The following is a 24,496-nucleotide window of genomic DNA, read 5'->3' as shown; positions in this document are numbered from 1 at the left end:
TTAAATTTATATAAACACATATATTCATGATGATGAATATCAGGAGGTATATATAAATGTGGATGGAGTTGGAAATGTAAATGTAATTCTAATACTTTGTTAAGTTCTTGAAATTGATTTCCCAATAATTTAAAACCTTCTTTAAATGAATTTCTCTTTAAAGAATTATGTCGAATAAAAAATACATTATGTGAAGAAATAGATAAATAACATATGGGTTTCGACAATGATGATGAAAATATTATTAAAACACTAAAAGATTTGTTGGTTGCCGATCGTACTAAAATAGAAAAGCTTGATTTGAAATGTATTTATATAATCAGCAAATCAATACCAAAGATGGGGGATCAGCATCTTAAAATGGAAATCACTCAAAAACTAATCTTATGTTAACGTTAAGTTAACGTTAACCTATCATGACATGTCAATCATTTCAAGTCATAACAATAACGTGACGCGCCACCCACCCACCCATAGGGTGATATTGCACTTATATAGAATGATCTTTCTTGCTTAATAATTATGGGATAAAATTTTTAGCAAATCATGTGAAAACTGAATAATTTTTTTGTTAGCCAAAAATGATCAACAACCGGATGACAAATTTTAATATTATGTAAATAAACAATTTGTTTGTATTATTACTTATTTAAATATAGATACATTTTTTTTTTATTTTAAACAAAAAAATAAACAATAATCAAATGGTAAATTTTCATTATCGTCGTCATTACATTATCGTTATAATTAAAGTTGCCTGCCGAAATAAGGGAGTTTTAGCATGTCAAAATTGTCAAAACTATTTTGACATGTCAAAATTGTCGAAACCTAAAAATATTACATTTCACGTAATAACTCGGCGTCCAATGATCGTAGAAAGATGCACCATAGCTCGTTGGAATCGTCTCATAACGACGAGTCGAATGTTGGTTAAATCGTCTTTCTACGATCACTGGATGCCGAGATATTAAGCGAAACATCAAAAATCGGCATTTTGTATTTTGCGCTACTGCGCCGTTTGACGTTTCATCTATTATCTCGGCATCCAATGATCGTAAAAAGATGATTTAACCACCATTCGACTCGTTGTTATGAGACGATTCCAGCGAGCTATGGTGCATCTTTCTATGATCATTGGACGCCGAGTTATTAAGTGAAACGTCAAATGGCGCAGTATCGCAAAATACAAAATGCTGATTTTTGACGTTTCGCTCAATATCTCGGCATCCAGTGATCGTATAAAGACGATCTAGCCACCATTCGACCCGTCGTTATGAGACGATTCCAACGAGCTATGGTGCATCTTTCTACGATCATTGGATGCCGAGTTATTACGTGAAACGTAATATTTTTAGGTTTCGACAATTTTGACATGTCAAAACTATTTCGGCATTTCGGCATTTCTACAGGTTTTAGTTTCAACATTTCGACAATAGCCTGTAGAGTTTTGGCAGGCAACTTTAGTTATAATGCTATCATGAAAATTTTTTCAGGGTAGTAATTCTAAAAATGATTAACAATCAGATAATAAAATTGTTGTTTTATTATAATGTTATCATAAAATTTTTTTTCTCAACAATTGGATGATAAAATTAAATAAATGTTATATCAAGTAATTTTTTATTTTGAAACAAAACAATAAACAACAACTAAATGGTAAAATTTCATTATCATTGTCTTATTATTATGATATTCAGTTATCATAATTTTCCAGAACTAAAAATGATCAGCAATCGGATAGTAGAATTGTTTTATTACAATATAATCGTGAAAAATTTTTTTCCAGAGCCGTAATTCCAAAAATGATGATAGTAAATATTAAATAAATGCTTTATCAAGTAATAAACAATCTTTCTGTATTGTTATTTAAAGTTAATCACATATTCTGATATATATATTTTTTTATTTTTAAACCAAAAAATAAACAATCAAGATAATTAACCTTAAAATGATTAACAAGTGAAATAACTAAGCCAAAAATGATTAACAAGTAAAATAAACCGAAAATGATCATCCTTTACCAAATGAGAAAAAAATTATGTTAATAGCTAGTTAAGAGTAATTTCTCATTTTTTTTTATAGATATGTTAAATATAATCAAAAATTTTGCAAATAAAGTGAAAGTTATGGTTTGGCTAGAAAAGCCCGGCGAGCGAAGCGAGCCAAATGAAATTGCATCATCATAATAAATCACATGAATATTTAATACACAATCACATGATCTACCAGTAATTTTTCCACCAGTTAAAATTTAGAAATTCTCTTTAAATCTTAAAAACTATTTATCATAATTATGATACTGTATGGTAGTATAAACCAACTTAATTAAAAAAAAAGTCAGAATTATTACAGTTCTAATTATACTATGACTATAGCTCCCTGCCATGTTTAATGTTAACTTGTTAATATATATAATATATTTTTTTTTTTTTTTTTTTTTTTTTTTTTAAGATGTACACAACGTTAACTTTATTAAATAAGATATAAAATACAAATAAAAATAAAAATTACAATACTACAAAATTAATAGAAATTAGCTACACTAAGATCTACGACAAAGGGCATGCAATCAGGATAAGCAAACGTGAGTTGAATCACTAGCTACACCCTCAAATCCATCCAGTTTTCTCGCAGAAAAAAGGCCAGACCCACCTTAAATAGTACTGTAATTGAAAGGCACCAAATAAAATAAATTAATAAAATACAATAAATTCTGTAACAATACTATTTTAAGGAGTACAACTATCGTAGTATCCTAATATATCACTACCATAATATATATTGTTCCTAATTCCTATTAAATCTTCATATTTATTAATTGTTGACTGTTGTCTTAATCTATATAAACAATCAACACCATAATGCCTTTTCTTTAGATTTTTATTAATTCCTAAATCTTTGTCTTTTTTCTCCATTTCTTGACAACGTTTCAACCAATATTCATGGAAAATATGATGTCCCATTTTCATTCTAAATTGGTATAAAATTTTTGATGTTAATTTCTTTTGTTTGCTGAAACGATCTATAAAATGTGACAAATTTTTTGGGATAAAGCCTTTTATTAAGTCTATAAATGTAAATTTGTTATTATCTATATTTATATCCCAAATATCCAGATCATTAATTTCTTGATTATCTATATGCGTTTCATTGTTATCTATATGAGATAATATAGATTCTTTCAATGCTGTTTTAGTTGATGATACTAAAGTTAACATATCTAATGATCGGTCTACACACAACCATATATGATTAAAGTCTTCTTCCTCATTCTCACATATTGGACATAATCTATCCTTATAAAGGCTGTTCAGACTTTTTTGGATTTGGTGAATACAGGGAAGTTCTTCTATCATTAACTGTATTTTCCTTCGTCTTATTTTATTTTCAGCAAATGTAGTATATAAAGATCCTTCTTCTCCTTTTAAAAGAGAAAAAGTATTTTTAATATCTATATCCAGTTGTCGGTATTTCGCATTCCTATTAAGATTTAGGAATTTTTCTAAATTGGTGACATTTGTTGTTAATCTTAAAAATTTTCTTAATGGTTTTTCAATAATAACATTATTCCAACTAGGGATATATCGTATTAGCTGAAGTGGTTGGTTTCTTATGTTAATACTATGTAGATCTACCTCATCATGAATACGTGCTACCTGTTGATCAACAAAATTATTATATATATCTTCGGCATGTGCTTGTACTTTAAATAAGGTTATATTTAAAGATAAAATTTCTATTATTTCCATTATTATTTGCCAAAGGATTCCATTATTTATCATTTTAAAATATTGTCTTGGTGTTATTTTAAAATTTTTTGACTGTAATTTATGGAATGTTGAAAAATTTTGATCATTATCTGTAAAAATATGAACTGTTGATTGTTTCGGCATTACTATTAGGCTGATTAAAAGTGGTAATAATTCAGACTTTACTACCGAAATATTATTTTCTCCACTTGAATAAAATTGATCTATAAATTGTTTTTGTGGTGTGTAAAATGTTGTTCCATAAACTAAACTTACAGAAGGTTTACCTAAATCTTTAACTGAACCATCTGTATAACAATGGAATTCTCGTTCAACATAAGTTTCTAATTTTTGTTTGATATAATATAAGTGAGGTTTGTCAATTGATAAATCAATATAATTATCTATAATATTAAATTTATATAAACACATATATTCATGATGACGAATATCAGGAGGTATATATAAATGTGGATGGAGTTGGAAATGTAAATGTAATTCTAATACTTTGTTAAGTTCTTGAAATTGATTTCCCAATAATTTAAAACCTTCTTTAAATGAATTTCTCTTTAAAGAATTATGTCGAATAAAAAATACATTATGTGAAGAAATAGATAAATAACATATGGGTTTCGACAATGATGATGAAAATATTCCTCTATTACAACCTTTACAAAACTCTAATATTAAATTTTTTTCATTAACGTCTGATTTTCTAACTAAATGTTGTATTTTTATCTGTTGATTAACTTCATTAATATTTAAAAATCTTCCAAAGGCTAATGAAGAACCTTCTTTATACATCACTATTTGATATTGTTCAATATTTGGAAAAATAATTGGCATTAAATTAAATCCTTTAAGATGTGATGTAACAGGTTGTTGAATAAATTGTGATTTTAAAGAAAGAGAATTTTCTTCACATATAATTTCTTTAATTATATTATAAATTGCTGGTTGGATATGTTGATTTCCTGATACTGTGTTTTGTATAAATTTTCTTGAATAAAGTTGGCACCAGGTTAATAATGTTTTTCCATCCATATCAAGAACTTGATCTATATATAATAAATTTAATGAACGTAAAAATTTTCTATGCTTAAAAAATATAGTTTCTCCTACAATTTCTGCAATAGTTTTTCCTTCTCCTATTATTTTTTTATTTTTTTCTATTTGAATATTATCTTTTTTAATTGAAATATTATTTTTTTCCATTAATAAAAGATTATTCAATATAAAATTATTTTTTAATTTTTTTAATTTTTTAATATTTTTTTCTAATTTAAAGGGGATATGTATAACAGGATTCTCATGACTCCAAAGTTGATTTTGTAAATCTATTAAACGTAAGTTCATAATTTCACCAAGTATTCCTATATCATTAATTTGTATAAAAAAATTGGTAATTTTTGCTTGAACTTGATTATCATGAATAGAGCGTAAGTTATATATTAAGTTGCTTTCTAGAATAGTATTTGGAGCAGATTTAGAAAACTTCAATTTATTTTTAAATAATCTCCTTATTGGTACCATCATTTGGTTTGTTTCTTTATCTGTAAAAATTGTAACTTGTGATCTATATTCTATTCTTGGTATAATGACATGATTGAATATATATTTGATGTGCTTATCTGTTATTCTTTTTTTTGCCATGACATTACAAACATTACGAATTTCAGTTTTAACTTGGTTTAAAACAAATGATCTTTTATTAAAAGCATTAAACCAGACCCCTAAAATACGAATTGAATCTTGTTTAGAAGTTGGACGTATCTTAATATCTTGACAGCCAAAATGTATATTAATTTGTTTTCCATAATCATGATTTGAACTTTTTAATAACAATTCTGACTTTTCCTTATTTATTTGTATATCATTCAAATCATAGAATTCATCTGCAATATTTAAGATTTCTTCTAATTGTTTCTGATCATTTGTTACAAAATTTGTATCGTCCATATATGCCATTCCTGGAAATCTAATTATGATTTCTTTTTCTTCTCTTTCATAAATATTAAGTATTTGTTTTGTTTTCAATTTATATCCCAAGTTTCTTTCTTTAATTTCACAGAGGAGAGGATCATAGTAAATACACCAAAGTAGGGGAGAAATTATCTCACCTTGTACTATTCCTACTTGAACATCATATGGATCTGTCATTCCTGCTGCAGTAAATACTTGGTTTTTACATCCCAAGAATAATTCTTTTATTATATGGATAAAGTTGTGTGGTACTTTGATTCTTTGTAAAGCTTTCTCAAGCATACAAATATTCACTCTATCGTATGCTTTACTCATATCAAGAGCAAGAAACCAGAGATCTTTATTATTTTCATTGGCATCTTGTATAAGTTCATTAATGATACGTATAGGCTCAAAGGTTGAATTTCCTGGTAAGCCTGCAAATTGATTTCCTTTTAATACATTATTTTCTTTTAATATCTTGGCGAGTCTTTCATTCAAAATGGATACCATGAGCTTCCTGGAAGTTTCTAACAAGGTTATTGGACGGGTGTTAATGAGTTTACAACCCCAGGGCTTAGGTTTTGATATAGGATAAATGTTTGCTAATTTATAATCAGATGGTAGTTTTCCTTGTTTTAAAATATTGTTTGTTAAAGAAAGTAATTCTTTTTTCATTTCTAATGATGAGTGTTTTAACATTTCATAAGAGATTGAAGTTGGACCACATGCCTTACCATTGGGTAAGGTTTGAATATGATTATTCCATTCATCTTCAGTTATATCATCCATTAAATGTTTATATATATTATTATCCACATGATTTAAAGGAGCATATTGATTATGCCATTGTTCTGGTATTTCTTTAGGTCTATTAGTTGTTCCAGCAACTTTTTGAAAATGTAAATTAACTTCTTTTTTTATTTCTTTTGGATCGGTAATAAGATTAATTTGTTCTCCTGGTTTTTCAATCAAAACTCTATCTAAAATTATTGTTTTGACTTCACGATCAATTATATTATCTATCATTCTTTTTTGATTATTGTATAAATCTGCACAACGTTTATTAATTGCATCTTCAATTTTATTTTCTTTTAAAATTTCTAATTCTTTTTTGTAACTATCTGTATATATATTATATAAAATTTCTATCTTATCTAATAAACGTTGATAATTTTGATCATTTGGTGGTTCCCACATGAACTCTATTTTATTTGAACTATATTTGTTAAGTTGACCTCCTATTGTATTCCAATGGTCTTTTAAATATTTTCGTCCATGTTTCTTTTTTATTTGTCTTCTTAAATTAATCAAGAATTGACGTCCTTGATATGATTCTGTTTGTTGGTTAGGGTTTCTATTTTTTATATTAATTTTTTTCTTTTCCTTTTTTATAATTTCATTACTTTTATAAATACCCTTTTTAATAACATCCCAATGTTTTTCAATATCATCAAAATTGAATTGTTCATTTATTGTATTTGATAGATAATCTTTTTGTATGTTTTGATATTCTTCCCATTTTTCATTATTCATTTCATCATATTTATAAATTATCTTTTTAATTTTTTCTTGTTTATGATTGAAAACCAAATGAGTACTGCATAATTCTTCCGTCCATAAAGAAAATGAAAGCATTTTATGATCTGTACGAAAGTCTTGACTGATATCAGTAAACATAGTATCTTCATAATTCATCATAAGATTTTCTGTAATCCAAATATAATCAATACGACTATAATTAACACCATTAGTCCAAGTATATATTGGATTGGATGGTGTTATATCATACATTATTCTATGTGGATCGTATAGGTTAAATTTTTCTTCTAAATCATAAAATATATTATTCCAATATTTGTTTCTCGTAGATTTTGTTTTGTTTTCACTATATTTTTCATATTTTTGATTAAAATCACCCATCACTATTAATTCATGTTGAGTTGATAATGCTTCTCTCATTAATTTGAAAAGTTCATTTATTGTCTTTTTTGATTCTTCTTTCTTTTCTGTTGAAGCTTTTGCATTAACTACACCATAATATTGAATAATTCTTAATTTTTTATTATGTTTAAACATAAAATCAATAAAAATTATTCGTCCATTGTAACTACCATTTCTGTAAATATATTGTGCTATATTTTTCTTAACTATTAAACCTACACCTTTACCTTTTTGATTGTAATGTTCATTGTTGAAAAAGGTGGTATATTGTTGCCGATCTGACAAGAATTGAAATGTTGACTGTTTGTGTGATAACCATGTTTCTGAAACCCCTAAAATTTGAATATTTTTAAATTTAATTAAATCTATAATATCTTCTTTTTTAATCGTAGTTAGGTGTTTAATATTAATTGTGGCTATTTTTAGAACATCAGGTAATTTGTTAAAAGATGAATTATTTTTTCTATTGTGTAGAGGGGAATTTGAATTATTATTAAATGAATGTGTTTGAGTATTATTATTAGTATTGTTCATCATAAATTAAAATGAAAAATATATGAAATTATTGACTAATATCAATAATTTCTTCATCATAAGTGTTGTCCCCCTCAACATTATGATTATCATTTGATGATTGGAATAATTGTAATAATTTTTGCATAGTACCTTTGAGATCTGTAAGTTCAGTAGCCATATTTTGAGATTTTTGTTCAGATTGTTTAAAGCGTTCTTCAAGGTCTGATAATTCATGAGTTGAATCATCTGAAGATTCTTCTAAGAGAATGCGTTTGTTATTATTTCTGGTAACTCCTTTAGTACTAGATCCCACTGCTTTATTAACTGTTGTATTTGGTTTAGTTGTATCTTTGGTATTTTGTTTAACTTTAATACTTTTAAGTTCATTACTAATTGAACGTTGTTCATTTTGTAAAACTGTAAAATTCTTACAAAGTTGGTCTAATTTTTCCATTGCTTTAGTAATGGTAAAGGCTACATTACGATCCTGAATTGTATTCTTAGTCATCGACATTTGCCTCTGGTGTTTTGGTTTGTCAATAGAAAATACATTATTTTGGTCATGTGATTTATTATCATGTGATAAATTCGCTCTATTCCAAGGTCTTCGTGAATTAAAACTTTGTCTTCTATTACGTCCTTGTTGAGCTGCTTGTGCATAGCTTCCATATTTTTTATTTCTTTCTTGTCTAGCTTGTCTAAAACCTTTAAGTACTTCTTTTCTGTTTTTGTATCTTGGACGATTGTCTTCATGATCACAGTGCATAGCAAGATGTTCAGGACTGCCACACCTGTGGCAAGTTTTCATATCTACATCAGTCCAATATAATTGGTGTTCTTTAAAACAGAATGCTTGTTTGGTTGCGATTTGAAAATCTTCTTCGTTCTGAAAATAAACAAAACAATAGCGTAATGGATAATTAAAGCGAGAATTTCTTGGAATGTCAAGATATTTAACATTATACCGTTCCATAAATCCTCTTAAATCAAATGCTGATGTATTTAGTGGTAAACCTGCAAGTTTAATGTAATATGCTGTTCTTTCATGTAGTTTATCTTCTGACATAACTTTGGGTCTAACCCTAACCAAATGTTGGTTAATAAAGATGCCCCAAGTATAGTAAAATGGTTGGACTGCGGATTTGTCATCAAATGTGATAATAGCATTTTGATACTGCCCTCTCATAAAAGTTTTGAAGTTTACTATATTTCCATATGTACCAAAAACACCTTTAATCTGATAATTCCTCAATTCTGCAGGAATCTTGTTTACAAAAATCATGTGTTCATCAATATTCTGTTGAGTTTCAGCCGGAATTTCTTTTTTTTCTATTTTGTTAAACGTAACATTCAAATCTTGTTCCACAATTTTACCATCTTGTTGTTTAATTTTAATTTTAGTTGGAATGGGTTCACGTAAAATTTTCTCAAATGCTGTTTCATTAGCACATTTAAAAACATAATAATGCTGTTTTTGGATAGTTCCATCTATTTCAATATTCTTGGCATCAATTCTACCTGGAAAACATGCAATATGATGTTGAGCAAGCAGTTTTTTCACGAGGTTTACTTTTCCAATATGGCTTTTTCCAGGAATTTGTGCCAAATCAAAATAAACTTTAAATTGTGGCTTTTCAGCCATAATTGCTATATCAATAATATCATCTTCATCATCAGGAATTTCATTGGTTTCATCTCCTGCATTATGATCGTCATTGTTTTGGTCAAGATCCATTGGGGTGATATTTTTGGTTAAATTCGGCTGAATGGGATGATTATTGTCACGTGACTCATTTGCAGCCGCAGTTTCGCTCTGTTGAGACTGTTTTCTTCCCAATGTTGCTTGGACGACCTCCTTCATGACTTCTTTTTGTTTTTGTGTCACAGTATCCTCTTTTTTTGCTTTTTTATTTTTTGATTGAACTGTTTCAAACCCTTCATCATCTTTATTAGTAGCCGGTGGGGGATTATATGGCTTTTTAAAGGGGTCAATATCCTGAAAGGCAGTTGAAGTTGACCCTGTAGAAATATCAATAACTTGTTCTCCTGGCTGTAGCGTTCCTTTACGAGTCACACTACGAGTCATACGTGTCATACCCGTTGACTGTGAGGTAGACATAATGGTAGATAAAGTGTAAAATACAATGTATTTTTTGAATTTCTCTTTCCTATATTTTTTACTTATATGTTTTTACGCTGTAGCAGGAAGAATCTGTAGCTTAATATATATAATATATAATATATAATAATATAAAAATGGCTGGTCGTTTAAGTGATACAAATCGCCATAAAAAAAGATTTTTCTTTGAAAAAGGAAATCATTATTACACAAAATGACCCAGCAATTCGGTAAACAATATGAAAAAATACATTTTTAAGGTAACACAATTTTTTATCTGACCGTCCTTTATTATAGTATGTTAATTATATTGCATAGACTATGGATTCTTAAAATATAAGCATAAAATTCATTTATTGAATTTGCATCATCGATGCCATCCTTTAAAACAGCTTTATTTCTATTTCCATTTTAGTTAAAATTGATAAACTATATTTATTGTAAACAAATAGGTTAATATATAGTTACTTGGTAAAGCTATATTTGGCTAGTAGTATTAAAAATCTAAATTAAAACCACCTAAAGCCTAAAAATTTTGACAGTTGTCTAAACATCTAAATTTTGACATAACTATTTGACCAATCAAAGTCAAAAATTTAGTTATATGATTACTAATCTATTGAAAAAATACATTTAGTTTTAGTTTTTAATTATAAAGATCTGGAATAGAAAAATAAATTAACAGTTATAATTTTATTGCAAAAGAAATATAAAGCAATATTAAAACTAGTATAGTATAAATTCATAAAACTATGTAAGTTTTAACACTGTTTAAGTACAAGCTTTTAATAATAAATGTCAAAACATTTAAACAAGTTTAGCCTTTCAATTTTGTAACTAATAGGCTGATAGTGAATTATTGATAAATAGATCAAGATTATTATGTGATTCTTAAATTCCTAGAGTTATATAGCAAAATTTGCCTATTGAAGATGGATTTTTTCTCATGATCACTATATTAGGTTGTTAATGAATTTTCTAATTTTCCTATTAAAATTAATTACCTTAAACTCTGAATTCTTTTCATTATTTTCTTCAAAATAAATTCTGCAAGAGCATCTAACAGTTTTGACAATAATAAGTATTTGCTCATGGATAAATTATTATAATAAAAAATTTTTTAATAATCTTTGAAAAAGCAAGGAGTTACAAGGTGTTACACCCTATAAAAATAAGTGTCCAGAAATTGTCCAAAAATTGTCTGGAAAATTTGTCTAAATAATTGTCCAGTAAATGCCCAGATACTGTGTCCAGAAATTGTTCCAAAACACCATATACATGTTTGTGAAAGATATGCCAACAAGGTAATAAAAACTGACGAAAAAATAAGCAATTACAATTAGGGATGCTCATGGTTCGAACTGAACCGGTTCGGTTCATAGGCGGTTCGGCTCGGTTCGGTTCGTGAGTGAACCGAGTGAACCATCGACTTACGGCTAAATTCTGTAATTCCGGCCAGAGTTAACTAATATCACGTGACATTACACTAATTTCAAAAAAAGGAAATTTTGTTTCTTGCAAAAAACTGAAAAATGTGTTACACAAACATTCCAAAATAGCATGTCACGTGATTTACAGATAATTTCAGCCAGTTTCAGAAGTTTCGACCAGAGTTTCAGCCAAGTGGTTTTAGTTTTGGAAATCTAAAATTAGCTTTGGTAAGCAATATTAAATTTTGACTATATTTAATTAGATGATCTAAAATGCTATAAAAAATTAATTGAGTCGATGGTTCACCCGGTTCACTCGCGAACTGAACTGAACTGAACTGAACCGCCTATAATCTGGCTCAGGTTCGAGTCATCGGTTAGTGAACCGTGATCATCCCTAATTACAATTAAGTGATATAAGACCTGGAGTTGGTTTTCCTTTTTTTATTCTTCCTTGAACAGCATTAAATTCATTGACAAGCATTTGTTGAACAGGAAATGGGAACTTATAAATTTCATGAAGAATAACATGATCAACACCAATTGCAGAAATATTTTTGGTACAAAATTCAAAAGAGACATATTCTGAATCTGAGTGTTTTTTCTCATCAAGAGCAATAATTTTATGGCATGCACCTTAATAAAAAGTATAAATAAAAACTCATACCAATTAAACCATATTTTGGAGAGATAGATTTTTTAATTCACTATGATATGATTCCAAAGGATTTGTTGTAGTCACTTGTAAGAGTAAAGGGGAATGTTGCTGAGTCCAAAGAGCCCACTGATGTGTGTTTTTTATAAAATTTCTTTTGATATATTGCTTAATAGTTGGAACTGGACATTACTCAATTGCTTGTTGAATAATGCTTTCACAACTGACCTTAGTTATCTTATGCATAGCATGAATCATTTTTTTGCCAAGTTTTTGAATCATATATTTTACTCATCCATGTTTGAGGACCCCGGATATCTCCAAAACAGGTCATAAGTCACACTTTCGGCAGATTGGCCCATTTTTCAGGGGCTCAAAAAATCGTTTTTTGTAAATATCTCGGCATCCAGTGGTCCATTTTGATGAACTTTTTTTTAAATTGTAGAGCTAAATGAGGGCTACAAAATAAAAAAATGTTCATTAAAATTGAATTACTGGATGCTGAGATATTTACAAAAAACGATTTTTTGAGTTTCAGCAAAAAGGGGTATTTTTGGCCAAAAGTCCATTATGACCTTTATATTAGATATCCGGGGTCCTCATGTTTGCATAACATATACAGTGCAGAAAATAAAATCACACTCTTGTTCGCCATATTTAAGACCTGGAAAAGCTATTTTAATACTATTTGCCTTCACATAACTTTGATCTGCAAGAAAATATCTAGGTTTCCAATGATTTCTAAACTTTCAAATTATCTTTAAAGCTTTTGAGACAGTATCTCAATCCTCATTACTCACAAAAAAATGCGCTCCCACATTCCAACACCCATATGTATTACGAATATGTAAGGTAAATAAACAAAAATCATATCTATTAGTTTTGTAAGTGGAATCAATGAGAGTTAACTATCCATATTGTCTAAGATTATTAATTTGATTTGGATGTATAAAAATAAAACCACTGGTAGGTTTGTGAATAACTTCATAACGTTCAACTAGGTATCCTTGTTTTTTTAAAAAAATAATCATCTCTTGAATATCTAATTCTCTATTAAGGTTACCAATAAGATGTATATCAAGTGACCCATGAACTTTAGACTTGATATTTGTAACTTCTTTACGTCTCAGTTCTTTTACACTTTCATTTAAACCCAATTTTTCTGTTGCAAATTCCTTTACTGCACTAACTATTGCTGGTGATTGATAGTTTTTCAGAGCTTCTTGTTTAACTAAAGTTTGAACAACTTGTGAGCGTTTAAGTTTTTCATTTTCATCCAATAAATGTATATGATCAGGTGAGTCATTATATTTTTCAACTCGTACTTTCTGTTCTGAAATAAACTGGGAAACTTTGATTTTAGCAAAGCATAATTCAAGGACCCTGGATATCTAATATAAAGGTCATAATGGACTTTTGGCCAAAAACACCCCTTTTTGCTGAAACTCAAAAAGTCGTTTTTTGTAAATATCTCAGCATCCAGTAATTCAATTTTAATGAACATTTTTTTATTTTGTAGCCCTCATTTAGCTCTACAATTTAAAAAAAAGTTCATCAAAATTGGACCACTGGATGCCGAGATATTTACAAAAAACGATTTTTTGAGCCCTGAAAAATGGGCCAATCTGCCGAAAGTGTGACTTATGACCTGTTTTGGAGATATCCGGGGTCCTATAATTCAGGTAGCCTAGTTTTCGTTTTTCAATGTTTTTCAAGTGGAATTCCTCTTTTCATGAACTTGATTGATTATGCTTGGTAAAACAGCAGGTAAATGATTTCCATGAGTTACCATTAACATTGTTTCTGTAACTAAACCCAGTCCATATATTTGAAACAAGAGGCCACCAATTATTATCAAATTGGTTCATTGATGTTAAAAAGAAGAGCACGTTTTTGATTAGCGGTTAAAGTGGATGAAGTTGTAGACATTGTAGAAGTAGACAGGTTTATATTCATAGTGTAGGCATTTTGTAAAAAAGAGAAGAAGGTTCTTTCTATTTAAAAAGAAAAAAACTCTTTCTATTTAAAAAAAGGTAACAGTTTTTTTTAAAAAAAAACAAAAAAATAATGTTTATTTTATTAAAAAAAAGTCTTATATCAAATTTATTATACTAATAAACTTTAAAATTTGGTTATTATTTTATTTACAAAAATTCTTTTATTATAAATACGTTCATTATTCAGAAGAAATAAAAGAAATAAATTTTTAAGGGAGGAGTATACTGTGTAGATCATTTTTTACTAATGGCAATGGCTAATTGAAAATGATCGACATACAAATCATGTGACTGATTCAAACAAATAAAATTCGTAAAATTTATAAAATTATACACTTTGCAATAAAATAAAATTTACAAAATTATACAAGTTTTTTTTTTTTATTGTTTAAAACAATATTTCCATGTAATGTGTTTTGCTTCTTCCTCGGCATTATCTCCTAGTCCAATAATTACTGACTTGAAGGAAAAGTTTCCAGTTAAGGCTGCTGTTTTTCGAAGTTGAAAGTTCAAAACCAAAAAGCCTTTAGCGCAAAGTTCGTCTATGACAAATAATGTATTATCTTTATTTTCAATTTACGTTCAAAAGGCTCATTATAAACTGGTAATTCTGAAAGTCCCAATTCATTTGCTCTTTTTAATTTACAAAAAACTGCTGCAATATCTAACGATATCATTTCATGTATTTTTCCAGAGATCAAAATTTCTTTTGCAATTTTTAACAACCTAATTACATCAGCTGAAAAATCATTCCATACAGGCTTATCACCTAAACTTGATATACAATTATCACATACTCCGCATGTTTTATTTGAAATATTATCTGACCACGAAAGATGTTGTGCAATCAATGAATGTCGACAAATATATTTTGTTTCGCAAAAATGTGCTATTTGTAAAAATTTTTGCTGGCCTTCGTAATGCCTTACTCTTTTTTCTACATCATTTTCTTGTGGTAAACTAATACATTGTCAGATTTTATAAAATTAATTACATACATATATAGAAAATAATATTTATACCTTTCTTCTTTTCGTGTAATTATTAAAAACAAAGTCCGTATATCATTTCTTGAATAAAATATAATACTTTTTGAAGGCGTTCCATCACGCCCTGCTCTTCCGATTTCTTGTATAAAATTTGCTAAATTAAAGAAATAAAATAAATATATATGTATTATACAAAAAGCATTAAAAGCATACATACTCATTGATAAAGGTATAGTTGTATGAATTATTAGATATACGTCTGGTGCATTGATCCCCATACCAAAACTATTTGTTGCTATCATAATTTGAATCTTACCCATTTGCCAATTTTTGATTGCTATTTTACGTTGCTCTCCATCCAATTCACCATGGTACAAGCCAAGAGAAAATGTAAGATTTCCATGCAAATTGTTAAATATTTCTTGGCAAGAATTTGGTCCTGAACAATAAATAATGCATCTTCCAGTTAATCCAACTAAATTATTTTGAATCCTAGAATATAAGTTTTGTCGTGAAGATTTTGCTACTATTTGAATTTCAATTTCTTGCCGTGCTAATGATAAACCACGAATTATAGTAAAATTATCTGGCAAAATATTCAAATTTTGTCACATATCTTCAACGTCAGATGATGTGCACGTAGCAGTCAATAACATGATTGGAGACATTGGAAAATTTCTTTTAAGATTCCCTAAATGTGTCCAAGAATCCCTAATATTCAAATTATATTATTTTTTTTTTTTGTCTAACAATAAGTATTTTCTAAAAAACTTACAGACTTACCTAAAATTATTATAATCAAGTATACAATGAGCTTCGTCAATGACGAATTGAATCCCTTGTGTTCTATATATTTTTTGAAGTAGCCGATAAAATGATCTATTTTTTTCCAATTTCTCTGGTGTTATAAATAAAATAGGTAAAATTCCTAAAGATAGTTCAGAAAAAACGCGCTCCTAATATTCAAAAGATTGTCCTGTAGATGTATAAAGTCCTGCAGCAGGAATTCCCATATGAACAAGATTATTCTGTGAATAGAAGATATTGGTAAATACCAAAAATAAAAGTTATAAATCAAATGTATATTACCACATGATCGTCAATTAATGCTTTTAAGGGAGTAAAAACAACAGTTAAACGAGAAGAAGCAAGCACAGCCATTGCAAAACATAAAGTTTTACCACCTCCAGTTCGCAATATAACTAAAGTATCTTTATCTCCTAAGAATGAGCATATAGCTTCATATTGTCCTTCACGAAAACTTGAAAATCCAAACACTTGTTTTAGTATTTGATTCAATTCAGGAATTTTATTAGAAATTAATAGCTGATTTGGCTCATTATTTGCCATTTGAACATTAATTTCGGGTATTCTTTGAGTAAATCCCAAATAATTCCAAAAATTACATATCTTGCAATAGCCATTAGGGAACTCTTTAGGAAAAGATTGACAACTGATACATTTGTTTGAAATGTCAAGTAACTCACAAATTAGACCCGTAAAAGAAGAACAAAATGTTTTAGATTCTAATGCAATACGTGTTTTTTGTCCATATGGAACTAAACTCTAAAAAAAATATTATTATTAAACTTCTAAATCTACTAGAAATAATGTCAATTCAATTATATACGTACCTGATCAAAGTCAAACGTATCCAAATTTTTTTTCTGTTGTGCAATTTTTGCTACTTTAGCCGCACTTTTTATTTGTAGATCTTGTTGATTTCTTTGCCTTTGTGATTCACGCCCACCAGAAATATGCTCAATATTTAGTATATCAATTTCAGAAAATACAGTTAGTCCCTTTTGTGCACGTATATTTTGTAACATTAATAATAGGCCTGAATTATTATGAATAACTGCTAAAGCATATCGTACAGTATACATGCCACCCAAATTATTTTGGACTGCCGTAATTATAAGTAAAATCCCAAATTCAATTATGGCATCCCAAATTATTTTGGCACTTTACATAGTAAATTATATATAAACCGAATGAATTATGGCATCCCAAATTATAATTATGGCATCCCAAAATAATTTGGGCAGCATGTATATCGTACAGAATATGTTTTCCAATAATCGATTAATTTTGAAACAAAACTTAATTTTTGTCTATTGAATGCTTCATTTTGAGATGTCCTAGCATCTGTTATAAGACTTTGTCCAATATTTAATTGAAAAATTTCTCCAAGCATTGCAGAAAATTTTTCTCATTCTTCAGATGTACAATTCAAGAGATTTGGTTCAGAAAGGACTAATTCGGGATTTTGTGTCATCCAACATACCTCTGGCCAACATTCCGAATGATCATCACATAAATGTTTGGTTAATCCATGTATTTGCAAATGTTTTACCAATTCAGTCGTAGGTGGTTAATCTTCATTATTAGATGCTTTTCGGGCAGCTACAGCAAATATACATTTTTTATAATATTGTAATATTACGTCTTCATAACGAGAATAGTGCTCCCATTTTTTAGCTATTATAAAAAAGTAAAATTAATTATTTTTGAAATATATGCATAATAAATTAATTATAATTACCATTTAATTTTTTTCGGATATTGCATGTTAAATGCTTAAGATCGGAAAATATTTGATTTACACATTTTACTCCATGCAAAGTTTTATTACTATCAAAATCTCCATCTACTACAATATCTAAAAGCATACCAGTTTCTTCTAAAACAGGAACCACTTTCTCCAATATTCCAATAAGCACTGCATGTTCCATTTGTTTAGAACTAGCTTCATGGTTTCCTTGATGCATTATTGTTTTGTTTCCATTTTTATCTTTTTTAACATGACTTTTTTCTACAACAAAAAATCCAACAACTGGTTTGCGAGTATATCCTATTAGTAGGATATAATAAGAATGTCAATTAAATTATTAAATAAATGTAATTAAATAAAGTAAAATAATATCTTCCTTCAGGAATTCCATGATATATGAATTCACCACTAGCTTGTGCTGCATTGCGTACATGTGACCATGATGCATCGAATCCAATTGTTAAAGCATTTTTTCCATTTTTTTTAGCATCCTCAATTGACGCATATAATGCTTTTTTAGCATTTTCTAAAGCAATATTTTCAATATCTTCGCTTATTGATTTTTGATATCTATGATAAATGGCCTTACTAGGTAATTTGGTAATACCAAGAGTTAACATTGAATTTTGAAATTCTTGACGATTCAATCCACCACATAATGTAGCAGCAGCAAATGCTTTTGTATAATTCATATCTTGAGGTTCATTTTGAAAAGATAAAGTTTCTTTGCATTTTTTACATTTAATTACTACTTTAACTGATAATCCACCCGAAGATATTTTGCATTTTTTCTGTAAAATATCATTGTTTCCACAAGAGCATTGCTGTGTCAAAATCAAAGAGAGAAATGAATCAGTACTGCAAATAATGCTACTGCCAAGGTTTTCCTCATCCTTTAATTGCTTAATTTTTTCATCAATCAATTTTTTTTGTGCTTCAATTTCTTTTTGTTTACAAGATGGGGGTGGCAATGTTTTCAATTTTTCAATGTTACTCTGTGCCCGCTTCAAACGTTTATTAGCCTGATAAAATTTGCTTTGAATAGAGTGAAAATTAAATACAAGTACTTGACTTTGTTGAGGCGTAAGTTTGTGTCCAAAAGGCGAAAAGATCAACCCACTTTTGACTTTTTTATTAGGACGATCATTACCATTAGAAAATTCTTCATCCAATTCAAGAGCACGTTTATTCAAGGATTTTACAAATTTATTCATTTTGGTACTAGCTTTATAGGCTTCTTTTAATGATAAAAAGATTCCATCATGTAAATGAGAAATTATACTACGAAGATATATTGCATTTTCATAAATGTTTAATCCAAGAACATTTGGAATTGATATTTTGCCTTTAATAACACTTTGCGTTTCAGCATATTTCCGTAAAGATTGAAAAAATTCACTATCTACTCCACTAGCAACTGGATTTCCCATAAATGTACTATCATTACCATAATCAATCCATTCAAATTGTAAATTATTGTTATTTTCGGTAATGGAAAGTCGCATAAAATGCAATCCAACTTTAGACATAATGCAATAGCCAGGAACAAGGGGGATCCAACATTTTTTTTGCCCAGGATCAGGTTTCATTGATGTGATGGCGCAAAGTTGATATGCATTATTTTTTTTGGATATAGTGTGGTGGTGACAAGATAATATCTGAAGTGATTTCGTATCATCTCGTACAAGCCACGTTCTATCAGTACGTTGAATACTAATATATTTTTCATTAGTCTTTCTTAGTACCTCAAACCATGACATGTTCTAAAAAAATTTAAAAACTCAGAAGTTAGCATAATATCAAGTTTTTTGCTTTAAACAAATATAAAAACACTTTTTACAAGTCGTTTAAACAAAGATATAAAAGTTTTAATAAAGGTTACTTAGAACAAACTAGAAAATTGGCAGCTCTTACTTGAAAATTGGCAGTTCGCTAAAAACTTTATATATATGTCAAAATATTATTTAGTAAAATAATGTTGACTTTATTTTATGGTATGTGAAGCGTGAATTCTGGAGAGTTTACACAAAAAATATGAAAGCGGTTTGGCGTATTTTGATTTTTTTTTCATAGTCACGTTTATCTTGTATTACCTTGTAATGATCGTTCCAAATAGTTTATTATGAAAATGATCTACATGGTATACTCCCCCTTAAAAAAAGAGATGAAAGAGGCGTATATTTACAAGTAATACAAATATCACGTTCCATCTGATACTGTAGCACCCAGAATAGGGATGGCAACGGTCGGTCATGGTCAGTCATCAATCGGTCATAACCGGTCAAGAACCTTTGACCGACCGGTTTGACTGACCAGTTAACCGACCGTTTAACCGATCCTGAAAATGTTTGCAAAACGTAATTTAATAAAAAACGTTTGAAATACTTAATAAAAAACATTTTCGCAACGTTTTCTATTAAAATAATTAAAAAAATGTTTGCGAAATATTTTTTTATTAAATTACATTTCGCAAACATTTTCAGGATCAGTTAAACGGTCAGTCAAATGGTCGGTCAAATGGTCGGTCAGAGGTCTTTGACCGACCGATATCGGTCATGGTCATGACCGGTCATAACCGGTTAATGACCGTGACCGTTGCCATCTCTAACCCAGAAAATCAGATGGATCACGTGATTGCACACGGCTTTAGATGCCCTTTTTTGGAAATTAGTATAACTTATATAACTCATTCCAGATTTCATTGGAATACAAAATTGCCTTTTATGGGGGCCGTCTAAAGTCAGGTTCGATCATGTGACTTGACATTTTATAAATAAGCCATTTTTTTATGAACTAGGATTAATGTAAGTATGAAAGTTATATAATAAGTGTATTTTGACCTGCTTTACAAGTTTACTTAGTGAATGAAAGCGTATTTTAAACACTGGTTTTGACTTTACATATAAATGAATAATCTTTGCCGATCATATCTAAAAATAGATGATGAAAATGAAAAATTCAAATAAGTCAAAAACGGTGTTTAAAACCCATGTTGCGCACTAAGTAAACTTGCAAAGCGGGCTAAAATACACATACTATATGTAACTTAAAAGTTTTATATATTGGTAAATAAGTTTATTTGTAAAAATAAAATTTTACAAGTTACATGATCGAACCTGGCTTTAGATGACCCCTTTTATGGAAACTAGTGTAATGTCACGTGATATAATGCGAAAAAATTGACCCGGCATTATGGACTTGGCTGAAATTAAGAATAATTACAACTTTAATACGGCAATTTTGTAATTTTGAGTCATAATCTGAAAATTAGGTAGTAATACAAGTTGTAATCCAAAATGCCGTAATATATTACTTACAGTGACCAACCTTAATCTAAATACATTAAAAAAATAAGGTTAATAGCTATTTAAAGTTTCAACATTAGTATAAAATAAATTCCCTTACTATCAGAGATTTCCAATTTATCTTGATCTTCTGAATGAAGGTTAGGATTATTGTATACTTCATCCTCATCTACATTATAATAAATTAGAATTAATGAATAAAAACAATCATTAAAATGACATTAAATAATCTATTAATATAAATATTCTTTCTTTGTTGTTGCATTATTTCTTCTCTATAATATACCATCTTGAAAATTCTTTTTAAATATTTTGAATAATCTATTACTATTTACTAAATAATTTAATAAACATTATTACTTATTGATTTGACTACTTCTTAAAGTTAATAAAATTTATATTGAACAAATTAGCTTTAAATATACTATTCATCCTTGATGTTCTATTCTGATCATTATTTAATTTATCAAAATCATCAACTAACAGTATCAAATTAAATAAGTTAATAGATTTAATATTAATCTAAAATACTTACTGTTATCAGGAATATAGGAGTTAAAAGGTTTACTGTAAAATGCTAAGAGTTCAAAAAATAATTAATTATCACAATCATTTAAATTAAGAAAATTTAAAATAATTTATTACCTTCTAGTTCTTCTATTATTTTAATTAAAATAATATTATTAATAACAATACTCTTCAAATAATTGACCAAAATGTAAAAACTGGGATATTACCTTCTGTTGCATTTCTTGGTTCAGGAAAAGTTCCAAATTGATAAAGCTTGCTTGTACTTGTATAATTTTCCAGGCTACTTACATTATTTTCTTCTGACTGGTTTGATTTACTCTGATAAAAATAATTGATTTCTCTTATTTTACTGCGAAGTGTTATAATATCAGGCCTTTTTGATGGATCAGCATCCCAACATTGTATCATTAAATCTTTATATTCTAAAGGAGTTCCTGGTATAATTTTTGGTCTTATACCATTAACAATATTCATAGCAAGATCGTAATTATGTTCATAATTAATAAATGGTGGTCGTCCAGATGAAATTTCCCACATAAGCATTGCAATACTATAAATATCAGATTTAAAAGTCTGTTCTTTTCCAATAATAACCTCAGGCGCTATATAAGGAAGATTTCCATATATACTTTTTAACGGTTTATTTGCAGGTCCACAAAATCCAAGATCACTAATAAAAGATCTACTATCAAATACCATGAATAATATATTCCCGGAGTGCAAATCTCTATGAATTGCATTCTCATTATGAACTCGTAAAAGTGCTAGAATTATATCAGCAACAATTTGAATTCTTTCCTTCCATGCAAGTTGATTATGATTTTGTTGTAAATATTTTCTTAAATCTGTATCTGTCTTATTCATTACAAGCATATAACTTCCATTTGATGGATCTTGTGTTAATCCATAGCATTGTACAATTTCTGGACATCTATTGCTTATAGTTAAATGTGATTTAGCCTACAAAAATTATATTAAAATTTTAGGCACAAAGTTCAGTTATTACTTTTTAAAATATTTCTATATTACAAACCTCTTCAAACCAACTTTGATTTGCATTTTCGATATTTTCTAGTCTTTTAAGTACTACTAAATGTTCACCATATCTTTTTAATCGTTGTTCTTTAAAATCCCATTCATCATAACTTCCATTAACCCATTCTGCTATATAAATTTCAGAGCATCCACCTTTTGTTAGATATTCAATATTTTGAAGATTATTGTATGGGATCCATTCTGGTATTAGATTTGGGCTTATTGCTTTCATCTGACTATCTTGTATTAAATTATCAATATTATCATTTCCAGATGTCCAATTTGAAAAATTTGCTATTAAATAATTTCGAACGCAATATTCACAATATAATGTGGCCAAACATTCTTTGTTACAATTTTTACAAATTCTTTTTATTCCTTCATTATAAATAATTTTGCTTTCATCATAATTTGCAGTCAAAATTCTTATTGCTTCAGATTTTTCATTTTCTATAAGTGAATCATCAACAAGAATTGCTTGTCTTTTAAATTCATATTGTTTATGTACATCATTGTAAATACTAAAATCTATTAAGGTATATGCTCTTTTAATTGCAGCATTAGCTTTACGAATATCAGTCATGCTTGAACCTTATTAAGATCTTGAAACAAAAAAAAAAGAAAGAAAACAAAAGGAAAAAAATCGGAAGTCATAACATCATAGCCCTTGACTTATCAAGTTAGTCGTATAACCTAATGAACGTTACATACTGTAAAATCAAAAAATGTACTACCCAAGCGAAACGGAAAAGTCCGAAGCGCAGTAATCATTGCACATCATCACGTGCTGGACAGACAACAGGACATTTGTGAAACTGATACGAATAGCATATAGTCCTTCGTTACACTTCGGACTAATATACTGTATTATAAAAGCGCATCACATTTTATTTTGAAAAAGTATAAATTTTTATTTCATATTTCAAATAAAAATTTATGAGGTGATTTTCCTTAGTTATGAAAATTATATTTGAGAAATAACAATTAATATTATATCAAATGGTTTTTGCATCTATATTTAGTTAACTATAAGTAACTGTATTGCAGAACCAGATCTAAAAAGGATAAATATCATGTTGTGTAATGTTGTATAATGTTCCATGTTTGCTCTAGCCTATCATTTAATGGATTGTACGCATTTCTTCAGGGCCAGAACTAAGATAATGTCAAACAGTATATAAAAAGGTAACATAAATTTGACCGGAATTATCCAAAAAAGGCAAGAACTACATAATCCATTTTACGCAAACAGACAATTATAACATCTTTTGTTATGAGTATATCTTTGCGGAGTCTGGTCCAACGATCTTTCTGAGTTCAGTCATATCAATTTTTAGTGCAGTCATGTGAATCTTAATGAAGACTGAATTTAGCCTTGACTGAATTAACGATCTAATTAAATTTTTACAATTAGTAAAAAAAATTGGTTTTTTCAATGTGAAATCAACGATATTAATAGAAAAGAACAAGTTGATGCAATGGCACCAAAACTAATTCGAGATATTATTTATAAATTACTTTGATTTCATCCAAATATTCAGGAACCAAAATTAGCAATTGAATATTTTGAAAGTAACCATATTATTGATCCAAATATGATGAAAGGAAACATGGAATGATGATAAATTACGCGTAGATATATGCTATTTTCCTATGGTTGGACGAGATTTTGATTCTTCAAACGTAAGAATATGTACACCTGCAAAAGTA

The 24,496-nt window shown here is 28.4% G+C and overlaps 4 protein-coding genes across 4 annotated transcripts; all 4 read right to left on the bottom strand.

The window, feature by feature from the left end:
* Window positions 1-2,729: 2,729 nt before the first annotated feature.
* On the bottom strand, window positions 2,730-3,218 carry OCT59_027148 (uncharacterized protein; the record flags this gene model as incomplete). Its single annotated transcript, XM_066136753.1, has 1 exon — window positions 2,730-3,218. The coding sequence occupies one exon, from the start codon at window positions 3,216-3,218 to the stop codon at window positions 2,730-2,732; it is 489 nt and encodes a 162-aa protein (XP_065993210.1).
* Window positions 3,219-8,217: 4,999 nt separating this feature from the next.
* On the bottom strand, window positions 8,218-10,290 carry OCT59_027147 (uncharacterized protein; the record flags this gene model as incomplete). Its single annotated transcript, XM_025321979.2, has 1 exon — window positions 8,218-10,290. The coding sequence occupies one exon, from the start codon at window positions 10,288-10,290 to the stop codon at window positions 8,218-8,220; it is 2,073 nt and encodes a 690-aa protein (XP_025167481.2).
* Window positions 10,291-14,753: 4,463 nt separating this feature from the next.
* On the bottom strand, window positions 14,754-17,190 carry OCT59_027146 (uncharacterized protein; the record flags this gene model as incomplete). The annotated part of the gene is made up of 8 exons (XM_066136752.1): window positions 14,754-14,860; window positions 14,953-15,332; window positions 15,395-15,515; window positions 15,579-15,853; window positions 15,974-16,072; window positions 16,145-16,317; window positions 16,451-16,927; window positions 16,996-17,190. 8 exons carry the CDS (start codon window positions 17,188-17,190, stop codon window positions 14,754-14,756), a joined length of 1,827 nt encoding a protein of 608 aa, XP_065993209.1.
* Window positions 17,191-17,735: 545 nt separating this feature from the next.
* On the bottom strand, window positions 17,736-19,675 carry OCT59_027145 (uncharacterized protein; the record flags this gene model as incomplete). The annotated part of the gene is made up of 3 exons (XM_025328236.1): window positions 17,736-17,842; window positions 17,907-18,215; window positions 18,322-19,675. 3 exons carry the CDS (start codon window positions 19,673-19,675, stop codon window positions 17,736-17,738), a joined length of 1,770 nt encoding a protein of 589 aa, XP_025167478.1.
* Between the last annotated feature and the right edge of the window lie 4,821 nt (window positions 19,676-24,496).

Source organism: Rhizophagus irregularis, chromosome 7 (assembly GCF_026210795.1).
Source record: "Rhizophagus irregularis chromosome 7, complete sequence".
In the NCBI taxonomy this organism is placed as follows: domain Eukaryota; kingdom Fungi; phylum Glomeromycota; class Glomeromycetes; order Glomerales; family Glomeraceae; genus Rhizophagus; species Rhizophagus irregularis.
Note: the sequence above shows the minus strand (reverse complement) of the source record. Positions and strands in the feature narration are given on the sequence as shown.